Here is a 15,336-nt window from a genome sequence, read left to right as displayed (position 1 = left end):
GAAAAGGGGTACCCTGAGTCCATTCTAGGGAAGGCAGAAGAACAAATAACTAAAATAGATAGGAAGACACTGTTACTAGAAAAAATGCCAAAGGAAACAAGTGACAATCCCTATGAATGGGCTTTTGTGACCAAATATGGAGCTCACCACAAAAGGATCGAACGGATTTTTAAACAAAATTGGAGGATCTTGCAGGATGACCCGGTCATTGGAAAAATCCTTCCTAACAAACCCATGTTTATTTATAAAAAAGCCAAATCCCTTAAGGATTGTTTGGTGAAAAGCAGCTTACCAGACAAGTCCCTGGTTAGGACATGCAACCAGGGCTTCCACAGGTGTGGGGCGTGTCTAATGTGTCGAACCACATACAAAAAAGATCTCCCACGGAAAACCACAGAGTTTATAGTGAAGGGGAAAAAACACAAAATCAGGGATTTTATCACATGCAATTCAAGGAACGTGATCTATCTCCTTGAGTGTAAATGTGGGCTTCTATATGTGGGCAAAACCTCCAGGCCTTTAAAAACTAGAATGGCGGAGCATGTTTACAATATCCGCAAAGGCCTGGAGAGTCACCCATTTTCAGAACACTTCGGTAAAGTGCACAAAAAATGTGAGGGACATATAATTAGGTATCTGGGCATCCAGCAAGTAAAAACCAATTGGAGAAATAGGGATCTCGAAAAACGGTTGGCGCAGAGTGAGATGCGCTGGATATTTGATCTTAATTCTTTAAAACCCAATGGTCATAACTCTGATTTTGAATTAAAGTGGTTTTTAGACTAATCTTGTATTATCATACAGTGTTTTTAACCACCTTGTTTTAACTTTTGTTTTTTTTTTACATTTTTCATTTTACATGTCACTTTTTGAACAACTATGGAACTCCATATGAAATACCTTGGATAAGGAGTAAACCCACTCGGGTATTAGGGAAGGACTAGTGGGAATACGAAGTACCACTGAGTTTGGTCAGAGTGGGTTATTCTCCTGAAGAAGTAAAAAGTATAAATAAAGGTATTATGGAAAGAAATTCGAAATCCTAAGAATTGGAAAAATGCGGGTCCTTTCCCTTAACAAAGATGGCGGATGAGGACTCACTGATGATCGTGCCAGTTTGGAAACAGAACCATGTACTACAGGCAGCCAGTTTCTAACCCCCGTTTTGTGTTATGAATACACAAGACTAAGTATGACCGTGGAGGATTACGATCTTAATACCCAGCTCTTAGAATGAATGGAACGCACGCGATGCAATTTCCGGTTAGCGCTGGAACGCAAAGTGCGTCACTTCCGGCAATACACGCCGGGGAAACATCGCTACGCCTTCAGAGTACAGGTGACATCAGTAGCAATCAGGATAATGGGTATAAAAAACCCCAACAGGTTACAACAGATTTATTCATGACTTGAAAAAGGTAGGACTTACCTACCGAAACGCGTTGTCAATCAGAACGAATTACACCAGGACCTGTGGAGCAGTGACCTTTCTGGGACTCTTTTGCTGATCCAAGCCCTGTGCGGTGGTGCCGGGCTATATCAGCTCTGGACCGCAAACTGCTTTTTTAAAGCTAGCCCACCGCAGGGCCATGATATGGTGAGAAATTCCTACTCTCCTATATGCACAGCCACTTTGCATCAGACACTGTCTACAGGTTCTATCTTTGTATTATAATCAAATTTCTGTAATTCATATTTATATGTTCATCATCATTTTCATAATAAATGTATTCCATTTTTTATCCTTGGTCCAATCATATCTGTGAAAAATAGATATTCATCTTATGGTATGAGCGCCACATGCACGCTGCACTTTATTGTATTCTATTTCGAGGGTGATGAGAAGCACAAAGTAGGATAAATGCATGGATATTGGGGAGGAATGCTATTGTGATTGGTTCTGCATATATCTGATGTAGTAGTATCTATTAATAATAAATCAGGAGTAGTCATGGAGCATTAAATGACTTTAGAATTTTTTTCCAACTTTGACTCTCCTTTTCCCTTTTCTCCTCAGTTGCTTCAAGGCTCTTCATCTATCCTGCTTGCAGGGACTCCATGCAATCCTGAGGCTCTGATGTATAGAGACCCACAGGAGAATGCAGTGCCTGTGTGCCTAGATAACTCATCATCGGTAAGCGTTCTTCATCTTCTCCTCTTTCCTGTATGCTCTGGCAGCCTATGTGCACAGTGGGTGTGGTATGGATGGTCGACAAGAGCTAGGTCGACAGTGTCTAGGTCGACCACTATTGGTCGACAGTAAGTAGGTCGACAGGGACTCTAGGTCCACATGACATTTGGTCGACATGAGGTTTTTTCACTTTTTTGGGGTGGTTTTCTCCGTACAGTGATCGGAAACCCCAATTAGTGCACCGTGTCCCCTCTCATGGCTCGCTTCGCTCGCCACAGGTTACCGTTCCTAATTGTAGTCCACGTGGATCGTAAAGTATGAAACAGTTAAAAGTATGTAAAAAAATTGTGAAAAACTGTCGACCTAGAACATGTCGACATAGAATCCCTGTCAACCTAGAAACCATGTCGATCTACTTACTGTCGACCTAGAGACCGGATACCGTGCACAGTCTGGGAGCATTGGGAGGGGTTCCTATCACAGTTGGGTTTTGATGATCTGAAGGTGCATTTGATGTTTAGGATTGTCTAATATGAAGGATAAACCCCAGAATATCATTAGGGCTCAGCATTACTAAGCAATGTTCATCATCTGTGCATGCTAAGCACCATTTAATTTCATGCTGATTTGGCTAACCTGGTTTCCTATGTCCTGACTTAATTCCTGCTGTTGCCAGGTGCATTTGGCGCTGGATGAGCGAGCAGATAATATACACTATAAACAGCTTCTCCTGTAACTATTTCTGACAATAGCAACTCTATATACAAGTAATTTATCTACAAACCACCTAAAATCCAAGAACATTATTATTGTAATATATTGTGTCAGCACACTGGGGTCATTCAGGTGCAGTTGCCTTTCCTACTCCTGTTGCAGTTATTTGCCGTATGCAACTGTGATTATATGCTAATCTGGGCATAAGCTAACCAATGCAAAAGGACGCCTATTGTGATCGCATCTGTTGCACATGGCGCCTCATGCTTTCAGAAACATTGGTAACATTGTCACGCATCGGGTCCCCCGCAGAGCCTGAGTGCCTCTGAAGACGTGCAGGCTGAGCAGCTCTTCCGTGATGCCCAGGCCTCTCCAGTAGCAAGTGTGATCGCAGCTGCTTATAAATGCCCAGAAAATGCCGTCCGAACGGCCATGACATGCCTGCGTTCACGTGACCACTCCCCGTTACCACCCCCCAAACGCTGACTTCCTGTCAAATCTTGCTGCAACTGCATCGCGAAACACTCTCTGCGTGTGTGCACTGTGGCTCATCTGCAAGCAAAGTGCGAAAACATGAATCAATATGCGTACAACCGCCGCTATGCGTCCGCACCAGATGACCCCAACAGTGTAGTTACAAACAAAACAGGAAGGCTAGAATTATAAGCGTGGGTCACTCTCTTAGGAGATTATGATGAAATGAACGTGCATTAACTTACATTAAAGGTGTACCTGTGAACAGATGCAGGCCGTGACACAGATGCATATGTCCCTGTCAGAGCTACAGGGACATATATAACAGCTACTTATTGGCTGATTGTATATTAACCCTTTATCTGTCACCCCCACAGCATTGCGTGTTTTGTAAAGAGTAGCCATTTGGCAACAATTTCGATAAAGGGTTTTAAATATATATTTATAATTCTGTTTTCATATGAAAAGCAGTTTGTCCCTTATTCAGTAGCTAGTGTTGCCTGCTGTATTACAGAGGGTTTTATTGCAGCACAAGAGAAACATCAGTGTATGTATTAACTGCTCATGGCAAATGCATATTTCCATAGCAAAACGGTGCATATAACATTTGCCTAGTGTAATCTAGCACCATATGCTACTGATGCAGACTTGCACGCATCCTGCGTTTTGTATTCTTCAGCATTTTGCTGTGATTTTGAAGTGGAAAAGTGGTTGTATAGGAATCTCCTAAGACTTGTGTAACATCTTCACTGTGGTAGGTGAGGTTGGAAGACACATTGGGGTAAATTTACTAAGATGGGAGTTCTAATTAAGATGGGATGTTGCCCATAGCAACCAATCAGATTCTACTTCTCAGTTATGTAGCACCTTCTAGAAGATAATACCTGGAATCTGATTGGTAGCTGTGGACAACATCTTAAATAGAACTCCCATGTAAGTAAATTTACCCCATTGTGACTGCAGTCCCAGTCTGGCCATCTGGAGGGATGCATATATTTCTCCACTTCAATTGCCACACCAGACTTTACGGAGCTATAAGCACTTGATAGCATTAACTGGTTATTTGAGATGTACAGGGAGTATAGCATAGAAAACCAGGGCTGAAAACTAACAATGGTTATAGTGGGGACTTGCTGCTATATCTTGTTACACAAATTAAATCGCATTACTTTATTCTTTTATTTTCTGAGGCATTATAACGGTACACTAACAGAAAATGGAATTTCGTTTGATGGTAGGAAATGCAGAAATGTTTGCTTTTGCAGTGCATATGAGTTTTGAGACTCACTGCAGAGCAATAACTCACAGGATCTAGGATATCTCAGCATATGCAAAATAATGCGCTGTAATAGATTGTAGAACAGTGGAAGCGACTGTTAAATACAGAGGGGTATTTCATCTGCAGCACTAGAGAAATGTCAGTGTATATAATATTGGTTGTAACACTGAGCAATGTATCTGTACTAGGGGGATTGGTATGACAGGCAGATGGAAGGCATTGGTATTTTGAACCAAACATTCCAGCATGCTAGTACTGCAATGTACATCATTACAACCAACCATGTTAGCTTTAGGAGTTTAAACATGATGGTAAAGCATCACATAGAGAACCGTATTCAGTTCATTGCGAGAGTTTTAACGGCCGGAGTGACCGTATTTCAATTATAAGCTCAATTGCTTCTGCGGTAAGCCTGCGGCTAACGTGCATTAACCCATGGATTCCAGGCTAAGTGTGTTAATGTGCCCGTGGTGGCCGCTGTAAGCGTAGAAAGCCTTACTACATTCGCAGCTCAGGAGGTTGCGTACAAAAATCGCCAGCAATTGCAGTCTGTGTGCTTACTGCTGGCTGCAACTGAATTGCCGCGGGCACTTAACCCAGGAGCTACAAACCCACATGAAGCACCGTGGGCAATTGAATCTGGCCCCTAAAATTGTAAAGCCAAGACTGGCACAACACTCTAAAGCATCTACGAGCATTCAGGGTTCATTATACCGCTGTCCCCTTCTGCTTGTAGATCTTCTGTTGGTAAACTTGATGTGTCCTCCTACATCCTTGCTGCAGTCATATTAAACAGCCCTTCTAGCTCTGCCTAGTCGTGCGCGCGTTTCTGTATTAGCAAATGCGTACTGGTAACACAATGAGCAGCATATGTGGATCAGTGACACTGAGCAGTCTCATATGGATGGTATTTAGGTTGCAGGCTGTTGGGATCCCGGCACACAGTATACTGGCGCCGGAATCCCGACACCCGGCATACCGACACATTTTCTCCCTCTTGGGTATCCACGACCCCCCTGGAAGGAGAATAGATAGCATAGCGCGCCACCGTGCCCGCAGCGTGGCGAGTGCAGCGAGCCCGCAAGGGGCTCATTTGCGCTTGCCCAGCTGTCTGTATGCCGGCGTTCGGGATTCCAGCGCCAGTATGCTGGCCGCCAGAAGCCCAGCCGCCGGCATAACATACTACACCCGTCTCATATGTGGGTCAGTAACACTGAGCAGGATATGTGTACCAGTGACCCTGAGCAGCATCTGTGTACCAGTGACACTGAGCAGCATCTGTGTACCAGTGACACTGAGCAGCATCTGTGTACCAGTGACACTGAGCAGCATCTGTGTACCAGTGACACTGAGCAGCATCTGTGTACCATTGACACTGAGCAGCATCTGTGTACCAGTGACACTGAGCAGCATCTGTGTACCAGTGACGCTGAGTATGGTATGTGTACCAGTGACACTGAGTATGGTATGTGTACCAGTGATACTGAGCAGCATCTGTGTACCAGTGACACGGAGCATGATATGTGTACCAGTGACACTGAGCAGCATCTGTATACCAGTGACACTGAGCAGCATCTGTATACCAGTGACACTGAGCAGCATCTGTGTACCAGTGACACTGAGCAGCATCTGTGTACCAGTGACACTGAGCAGCATCTGTGTACCAGTGACACTGAGCAGCATCTGTGTACCAGTGACACTGAGCAGCATCTGTGTACCAGTGACACTGAGCAGCATCTGTGTACCAGTGACACTGAGCAGCATCTGTGTACCAGTGACACTGAGCAGCATCTGTGGATAGTATTGCTTTAAGCAGCATGTGTATAACAGAAACACACTGAGCTGTGTTTATATGCGCATTTTATGTGCACAAATAAAACTCTTAGAATCATACTGTATGTATATTGGTAACACTCAGTGTGAGTATCTTATATGTACCGATAACAGTCAAGCTTCTTCAAAAAATATGGACGAGATAAACTAGAGCATCTTTGATTTTAGGCTGTTCTTATACCATCTGATTAGGAGAGGTGTATACTCACAATCTGCTAATGACTGCAGCCCACCTGTAGAAAACGTTAATATTGGTTTTCTTTTGCTATTTTTATTAGCAACCAAACTACTGGAGCTTTAAGGTCAGTATATCTCCTCAATCCCCTGGGGTTGCATGCACTATTCTCACCATGTGTGTGTTTTCTGTGTCCTGTCTGCTGCTGGTGGATATGTGCATATGCTGTGTTGCCATGTTGTTATCCTGAGCCAGAGACATAACTATCCGTCAGCTCCTCTTTTTAAATATGTGGCTGTTATAGTGTTCCAGATTAGTCATAATGACCAATTGCATAGCGTCACATCTCTCTCATTCTGTATGCTGGATGCCAGCATCAGTATGCTATATAATGTAACATACACATTCTATATTACATATCCTTTATTTACCATTTTTATTGGGACACTGTTGCGATCTGGTACAGGGTCAGAGCTCCGAATACAGTGTGCAATGTATTGCCTACAGTAGCTTGATTTCACATCTTATAATAAAAATACTAAGTTAGCACAGTTGAGGTCATTACGAGCATAAGGACATTTGTCACTGCAGCACATTTACCATTTTGTGTCACAATGGCAGCAGCTAAGGGAATTTAAAATGTAGTATCTTCTGGTGGGTGATTTAAGGAGTTTCCATCTGAGTTCCCTTCTTCCTGCCATGACTGGATCTTTACATGTACTCATGACTGCATTTGGTTGTCCTCCTATACTTTCAGTAGGATCCAGATACATTAGATGTGGGTATGCATATTCATGCACACAGTGGGCGAGATCCAAATCTCCGGTCCCCCCTCCCGCCCCCTACCACACCCACCTGCAGTAATTTAATGTTGCTGCAGACGAGCACGACAAGTTTGTTTCAGCTCGCTACCCCCAGTGAGTTTTAAAGTGCTGGACCAGGGAGTGAGGGAATTGCATCACTACAGTGTGATATCGCACTGCAACATTTAGCAGTGCTAGACACCCATCAGCGGGAGTGGTTTGCTGTGGTGATTTAATGCAAGTAACAGTAACTTCATCACACCTTCTCCCTGAACACTTCATTGGGGACGTTGACAGGATCCAGGCGGATGGTCTACTTTCTCCTAAATTTGTGAGTCTCCTGGACATTCCAGAAATTTGGAAATATTATTGAAATCACACATTGAAGAGACACATAATACTGTCATAATTAGCTTTATAAGGCTCACAAAACTGGAATGTAGTCGCCTGTGCATGTGTGAGGTGAAGAAATACATGCGTGTGTCCAAACTGAAATGTGTTGCAGGGGCTCATTTTTGCAATAGAATAAATATGCTAGGACTGTGACCATCCGACAGGGCTTCCTTTTTGCAGTGAGACAACAGAACTCTAAAGGTGTTGTTGCATTGTCCTAACCGACTCCATAGGACCAGAAGGCTTTGGTTCATTACACTCTGGGTAGGGTTTATGATCCTGAGAAATACAGGGAGAGAGACTGTGTTTTGGACTGTCAGTGAATCCCATTAAGTCCACACTTGCTGAAAACAAAGACCAGAGGTGGAGTTACAGGGGTCTGTCAGCCCTATTATCTCATTGCTCGTGGGATTTGGTTGAGCGTAACATAATAATAGTCTGTTAAGACATAGGTGGACACATAGAGAACTACTGCATTTCTCAGACTTAAGCACACTTTTTATAGGACACATAAAAGATGCAGCAACTTGGTACAAAGGCTGAGGGAACAGTATTGGTGGTAAAACCTATGTAATCTGGCAGGTTTGTGTACATCCACCTGCTCAGTAAGAGAAATGCTTTGTCTTGAGATCTTGGTTGCCGAGTACCAGGCGAAGCTGGTAAAAGTCAGGATATACACAGTATGTGACTGAAGAGGTGTGTCAGGGAGTGGGAGCTCTTGTCTATTGGGAACTGTTGGTAGCTTGGTTACTGCAGACATGAGCAAGAGTGTAACTTAACCTCTGCAAACATTTACTAAGAGAGGGGCACAGTCCTTCGTGATTTTATAAGGAAGGAGTAGAAGCATGGTGCATCCATAATAGTTTTTCTCCTCCAAAGAATGGAAAAATGGGTTATGCGATTATATATATATATATATATATATATATATATATATATATATATATACATATACACACACACACACACACACACACACACACACACACACACACACACACACACACACACACACACACACACACGTTGAGTATCCCATATCCAAATATTCCGAAATACGGACTTTTTTGAGTGAGAGTGAGATAGTGAAATCTTTGTTTTCTGTGGCTCAATGTACTCAAACTTTGTTTAATACACAAAGTTATTAAACATATTGTATTAAATGACCTTCAGGCTGTGTGTATAAGGTGTATATGAAACATAAATGTATTCTGTGCTTAGACTTGGGTCCCATTTCTGACATATCTCATTATGGTATGCAATTATTCCAAAATACGGAAAAATCCGATATCCAAAATACCTCTGGTCCCAAGCATTTTGGATAAGGGATACTTAACCTGTGTATGTATGTATATGTGTGTGTGTGTGTATATATGTATATATATATATATATATATATATATATATATAATATATATATACATATACACACACACGGCTCCAGGCACGTTCCACTAGAGCGGCCGAACAGGGCGTCACAATATTAATGGGCGCCACTAGCTCTCTACACCATATTGGAGCCAGGTCCCTACAGCAGCAGCATCCGGCCCGCCTCCTAGCAGAGACGTGTGCACACTGCATCCCACAGCCCTCCATTTAAGTACACCCCCTCTCACTAATGCTGTCACACTCTGCTCCCGCAGCAGCGATCCCATCCCAGCGTGCGGCCCTAGCATGGGCGGTGTCACTTGCGGGACTCTGCATGATGCTGCCACAGCTCCAGCCAGCGGAGAATTGCGGGAAGGACACAAGGGGTGGAGACACACTGACTAATCTCATTTTTGCTTAAAGTCGCAGCAGCTCATCCATCCAGTAGGGCAGTGGTGGCCAACCTGTGGCTCCTGCTGCCCGACAGCCCGGCTAACTTGTTTGTAACTGTGCCAGCCCAGTAGACAATCGGAGCGGCAGCTAAGGCTCCTGGTTGGCTGCTGGACTGCGAGCTTTGATTGGCTCGCAGACCTGCGCCTAATTGAAGCTGGACACCGCTGTCGGAGACAGATGGGTAGGAGAGGCAACATGGTGAACAGCACTGTGGGGACATGTGTATCAGGCACTGGGGGCATATATGTATCAGGCACTGGGGGCATATATGTATCTGGCACTGTGGGGCATACTGTATATGTATCTGGCACTGTGGGGCATATATGTATCAGGCACTGGGGGCATATATATCTGGCACTGTGGGGCATATATGTATCTGGCACTGTGGGGACGTGTATCTGGCACTGCTGAGGGGCATGTCATGTGTATCTGGCACTGCTGAGGGGGCACATCATGTGTATCTGGCACTGCTGGGGGGGCACATCATGTGTATCTGGCACTGCTGGGGGGGGCACATCATGTGTATCTGGCACTGCTGGGGGGCATATCATGTGTATCTGGCACTGCTGGGGGGCATATCATGTGTATCTGGCACTGCTGGGGGTGCATATCATGTGTATCTGGCACTATACGGGATACATTTGTGTAAGGAACACTACTGTGGCTGTTATGTGTAAAAGCCCATATACACGGCCGATTTGGGGAGAGATGTGTGCTGAGTGAACCGCTCAGCACAGCGCGATGTGTGCTGAGCGTGCAGGGGGAGACGAGGGGGGGCCTCATTTCACCCAGCGGGTGAAGTGAGCGACCCGCTAGATTGGCCTGCATGCAGGCCAATCTAGCACCAGCGATAGCGATGCGCGGGGCTGCGCATCGCTATCGCTGTGAGGGGTACACACGGAGTGATCGATGCTTGAAATCTAAGCAATCTAGTCAGATTGCTTAGATTTTAAGCAGCGATCGCTCCGTGAGTACCCCCCTTAAGTTTGCTAATTGTGTGTGTAGATGGGGTGTGAAAATATATTCATTTATTGTTTGATAATATGAAGTTGCAAAGCCACGCCCACTTTTCCGTGGTGAAAGGGTGGGGGGGGCTTCGAAATGTTCTCGCTCAGGGTGCTAGTAGGCCTTGAGTCGGCTCTGTATGTATGTATGTATGTATTTATTGTGTGTGTGTGTGTATGTATATATATATATATATATTTCTCTATCGTCCTAAGTGGATGCTGGGGTTCCTGAAAGGACCATGGGGAATAGCGGCTCCGCAGGAGACAGGGCACAAAAAAGTAAAGCTTTTACCAGATCAGGTGGTGTGCACTGGCTCCTCCCCCTATGACCCTCCTCCAGACTCCAGTTAGATTTTGTGCCCGAACGAGAAGGGTGCAATCTAGGTGGCTCTCCTAAAGAGCTGCTTAGAGAAAGTTTAGCTTAGGTTTTTTACTTTACAGTGAGTCCTGCTGGCAACAGGATCACTGCAACGAGGGACTTAGGGGAGAAGTAGTGAACTCACCTGCGTGCAGAGTGGATTTGCTGCTTGGCTACTGGACACTAGCTCCAGAGGGACGATCACAGGTACAGCCTGGATGGTCACCGGAGCCGCGCCGCCGGCCCCCTTGCAGACGCTGAAGAGAGAAGAGGTCCAAAATCGGCGGCTGAAGACTCCTGAGTCTTCATAAAGGTAGCGCACAGCACTGCAGCTGTGCGCCATTTTCCTCTCAGCACACTTCACACAACAGTCACTGAGGGTGCAGAGCGCTGGGGGGGGCGCTCTGAGAGGCAAATAAAAACCTTATTAGAGGCAAAAAAATACCTCACATATAGCCCACAGAGGCTATATGGAGATATTTAACCCCTGCCTAACTTCAAAAATAGCGGGAGACGAGCCCGCCGAAAAAGGGGCGGGGCCTATCTCCTCAGCACACAGCGCCATTTTCTCTCACAGAAAAGCTGGAGAGAAGGCTCCCAGGCTCTCCCCTGCACTGCACTACAGAAACAGGGTTAAAACAGAGAGGGGGGGCACTGATTTTGGCGATATTGTATATATATAAAAGATGCTATAAGGGAGAAACACTTATATAAGGTTGTCCCTATATAATTATAGCGTTTTTGGTGTGTGCTGGCAGACTCTCCCTCTGTCTCCCCAAAGGGCTAGTGGGTCCTGTCCTCTGTCAGAGCATTCCCGGTGTGTGTGCTGTGTGTCGGTACGTGTGTGTCGACATGTATGAGGACGATGTTGGTGAGGAGGCGGAGAAATTGCCTGTAATGGTGATGTCACTCTCTAGGGAGTCGACACCGGAATGGATGGCTTATTTAGAGAATTACGTGAGAATGTCAACACGCTGCAAGGTCGGTTGACGACATGAGACGGCCGACAATCTATTAGGACCGGTCCAGGCGTCTCAGAAACACCGTCAGGGGTTTTAAAAACGCCCATTTACCTCAGTCGGTCGACACAGACACGGACACTGAATACAGTGTCGACGGTGAATAAAAAAAACGTATTTCTCATTAGGGCCACACGTTAAGGGCAATGAAGGAGGTGTTACGTGTTTCTGATACTACAAGTACCACAAGAAAGGGTATTATGTGGGAGTGAAAAAACTACCTGTAGTTTTTCCTGAATCAGATAAAATAAAATGAAGTGTGTGATGATGCGTAGGGTTACCCCGATAGCAAATATTGGCGTTATACCCTTTCCCGCCAGAAATTAGGGTACGTTGGGAAACACCCCTTAGGGTGATAAGGCGCTCACACGCTTATCAAGTGGCGTTACCGTCTCCAGATACGGCCGCCCTCAAGGAGCCAGCTGATAGGAAGCTGGAAAAATATCCTAAAAAGTATATACACACATACGGTGGTTATACTGCGACCAGCGATCGCCATCAGCCTGGAGATGCAGTGCTGGGTTGGCTTGGTCGGATTCCCTGACTGAAAATATTTTATTCATGTAGAGCATTTAATAGGATGCATTCTATATATATGTATGTGAGATGCACAGAGGGATATTTGCTCTCTGGCATCAAGATAAGTGCGTTGTCCATATCTCCCAGAAGATGTCAGGGACACGACAGTGGTCAGGTGATACAGATCCCATACGGCAGATGGAAGTATTGCTGTATAAAGGGAAGGAGTTATTTGGGGGTCGGTCCATCGGACCTGGGGACCACAGCAACAGCTGGGAAATCCAACCTTTTTTACCCCAAGTTACATCTCAGCTAAAAAAGACACCGTCTTTTCAGCCTCAATCTTTCCTTTCCCATGAGGGCATGCAGGCAAAAGGCCAGTCATATCTGCCCAGACATAGAGGTAAGGGAAGTAGACTGCAGCAGGCAGCCCTTTCCCAGGAAAAGAAGCCCTCCACCGCGTCTGCCAAGTCCTCAGCATGACGCTGGGGCCGTGCAAGCGGACTCAAGGTGGGGGGGTAGTCTCAAGAGTCTCAGGGCGCAGTGGGATCACTCGCAAGTTGACCCCTAGATCGTACGAGTATTATCCCAGGGGTAAAGATTGGAGAGTCGAGACATCTTCTCCTCGCAGGTTCCTGAAGTCTGCTTTACCAACGGCTCCCTCCGACAGGGAGGCAGCATTGGAAACAATTCACAAGCTGTATATCCAGCAGGTGATAATCAAAGTACCCCTCCTACGACAAGGAAAAGGGTATTATTTTTCCACACTATATTGTGGTACTGAAGCCAGACGGCTTGGTGACACATAGTCTAAATCTAAAATGTTTTGAACACTTACATAAAAGGTTCAAATCGAGATAAAGTCACTCAGAGCAGTGATAGCGAACCGGAAAAAAGGGGACTATATGGTGTCCCTGGACATCAAGGATTACCTCCATGTCCAAATTTTGTCCTTCTCATCAAGGGTACCTCTGGTTCGTGGTACAGAACTGTCAATATCAGTTTCAGACGATGCCGTTTGAATTATCCACGGCACCCCGGGCCTTTTTACCAAGGTAATGGCCGAAAAGATGTTTCTTCAAAGAAAAAAGGCATCTAAATTATCCCTTACTTGCACGACCTAAAAAGGGCAAGTTCCAGAGAACAGTTGGAGGTCGGAAGAGCACTATCTAAAGTAGTTCTTCGACGGCACGACTGGATTCTAAATATTCCAAGAATCGCAGCTGTTTTCCGACGATACGTCTGCTGTTCCTAGGGATGATTCTGGACACGGTTCAGAAAAAGGTTTTTCTTCCCGAGGAAAAAGCCAAGGAGTTATCCGACCTGTCAGGAACCTCCTAAAACCAGGAAAGGTGTCTGTACATCAATGCACAAGAGTCCTGGGAAAAATGGTGGCTTTTTACGAAGCAATTCCATTCGGCAGATTCCATGCAAGAATTTTCCAAAGGGATCTGTTGGACAAATGGTCAGGGTCGCATCCTCAGATGCACCTGCGAATAACCCTGTCGCCAAGGACAAGGGTATATCTTCTGTGGTGGTTGCAAAAGGCTCATCTATTGGAGGGCCGCAGATTCGGCATACAGGATTTGATCCTGGTGACCACGGACGCCAGCCTGAGAGGTTGGGGAGCAGTCACACAAGGAAAAAACTTCCAGGGGGTATGGACGAACCTGGAAAAGTCTCTTCACATAAACATTCTGGTACTAAGAGCAATCTAAAATGCTCTAAGCCAGGCGGAACCACTCCTGCAAGGAAAACCGGTGTTGATTCAGTCGGACAACATCACGGCGGTCGCCCATGTAAACAGACAGGGCGGCACAAGAAGCAGGAGTGCAATGGCAGAAGCTGCCAAGATTCTTCGCTGGGCGGAGAATCACGTAATAGCACTGTCAGCAGTGTTCTTCCCGGCCGTGGACAACTGGGAAGCAGACTTCCTCAGCAGACACGATATTCACCCGGGAGAGGGGGGTCTTCATCCAGAAGTCTTCCACATGCTAATAAACTGTTGGGAAAGACCAATGGTAGACATGATGGCGTCTCGCCTCAACAAGAAACTGGACAAGTATTGCGCCAGGTCAAGAGATCCACAGGCAATAGCTGTGGACGCACTGGTAACACCTTGGGTGTACAAATCAGTATATGTGTTTCCTCCTCTGCCTCTCATACCAAAGGTATTGAAGATTATACGGTGAGGAGGAGTAAGAACAATACTAGTGGCTCCGGATTGGCCAAGAAGGACTTGGTACCCGGAACTTCAAGAGTTGGTCACGGACGACCCGTGCCCTCTACTTCTGAGAAGGGACCTGCTACAACAGGGTCCCTGTCTCTTTCAAGACTTACCGCGGCTGCGTTTGACGGCATGGCGGTTGAACGCCAGATCCTAAAAGGGAAAGGCATTCCAGAAGAAGTCATTCTTACCTTGATTAAGGCAAGGAAGGAAGTCACCGCGAAACATTATCACCGCATTTGGCGAAAATATGTCGCGTGGTGCGAGGATCGGAGTGTTCCGACGGAGGAATTTCAACTGGGTCGTTTCCTACATTTCCTACAATCAGGATTGTCTATGGGTCTCAAATTGAGATCTATTAAGGTTCAAATTTCGGCCCTGTCAATATTCTTCCAAAAAGAATTGGCCTCAGTTCCTGAGGTACAGACTTTTGTTAAAGGAGTACTGCATATACAGCCTCCTGTGGTGCCTCCGGTGGCACCGTGGGATCTAAATGTAGTTTTAGATTTCCTCAAATCCCATTGGTTTGAACCATTGAAAAAGGTGGATTTTAAATATCTCACATGGAAAGTGACTATGTTAC

General features: G+C 45.5%; 1 protein-coding gene across 28 annotated transcripts in view; it reads left to right on the top strand.

The window, feature by feature from the left end:
• Positions 1 to 15,336, top strand: part of SRCIN1 (SRC kinase signaling inhibitor 1) — a 900,548-nt gene that overhangs the window by 536,977 nt on the left and 348,235 nt on the right. For 24 of the 28 annotated variants that reach the window (XM_063959681.1, XM_063959683.1, XM_063959682.1 and 21 more), the window contains 2 exons: positions 2,018 to 2,134; positions 6,710 to 6,733. In XM_063959681.1, coding sequence (XP_063815751.1) covers positions 2,018 to 2,134; positions 6,710 to 6,733 — 141 coding nt within the window. The remainder of the gene's footprint in view (positions 1 to 2,017; positions 2,135 to 6,709; positions 6,734 to 15,336) is intronic. The other 4 variants (XM_063959688.1, XM_063959661.1, XM_063959666.1 and 1 more) reach the window with 1 other exon arrangement.

The sequence above is a fragment of the Pseudophryne corroboree genome, chromosome 3 (assembly GCF_028390025.1).
Source record: "Pseudophryne corroboree isolate aPseCor3 chromosome 3, aPseCor3.hap2, whole genome shotgun sequence".
Lineage (NCBI taxonomy): Eukaryota > Metazoa > Chordata > Amphibia > Anura > Myobatrachidae > Pseudophryne > Pseudophryne corroboree.
The sequence above is the reverse complement of the archived record's forward strand: the minus strand, read 5'-3'. Positions and strand labels throughout refer to the sequence as shown.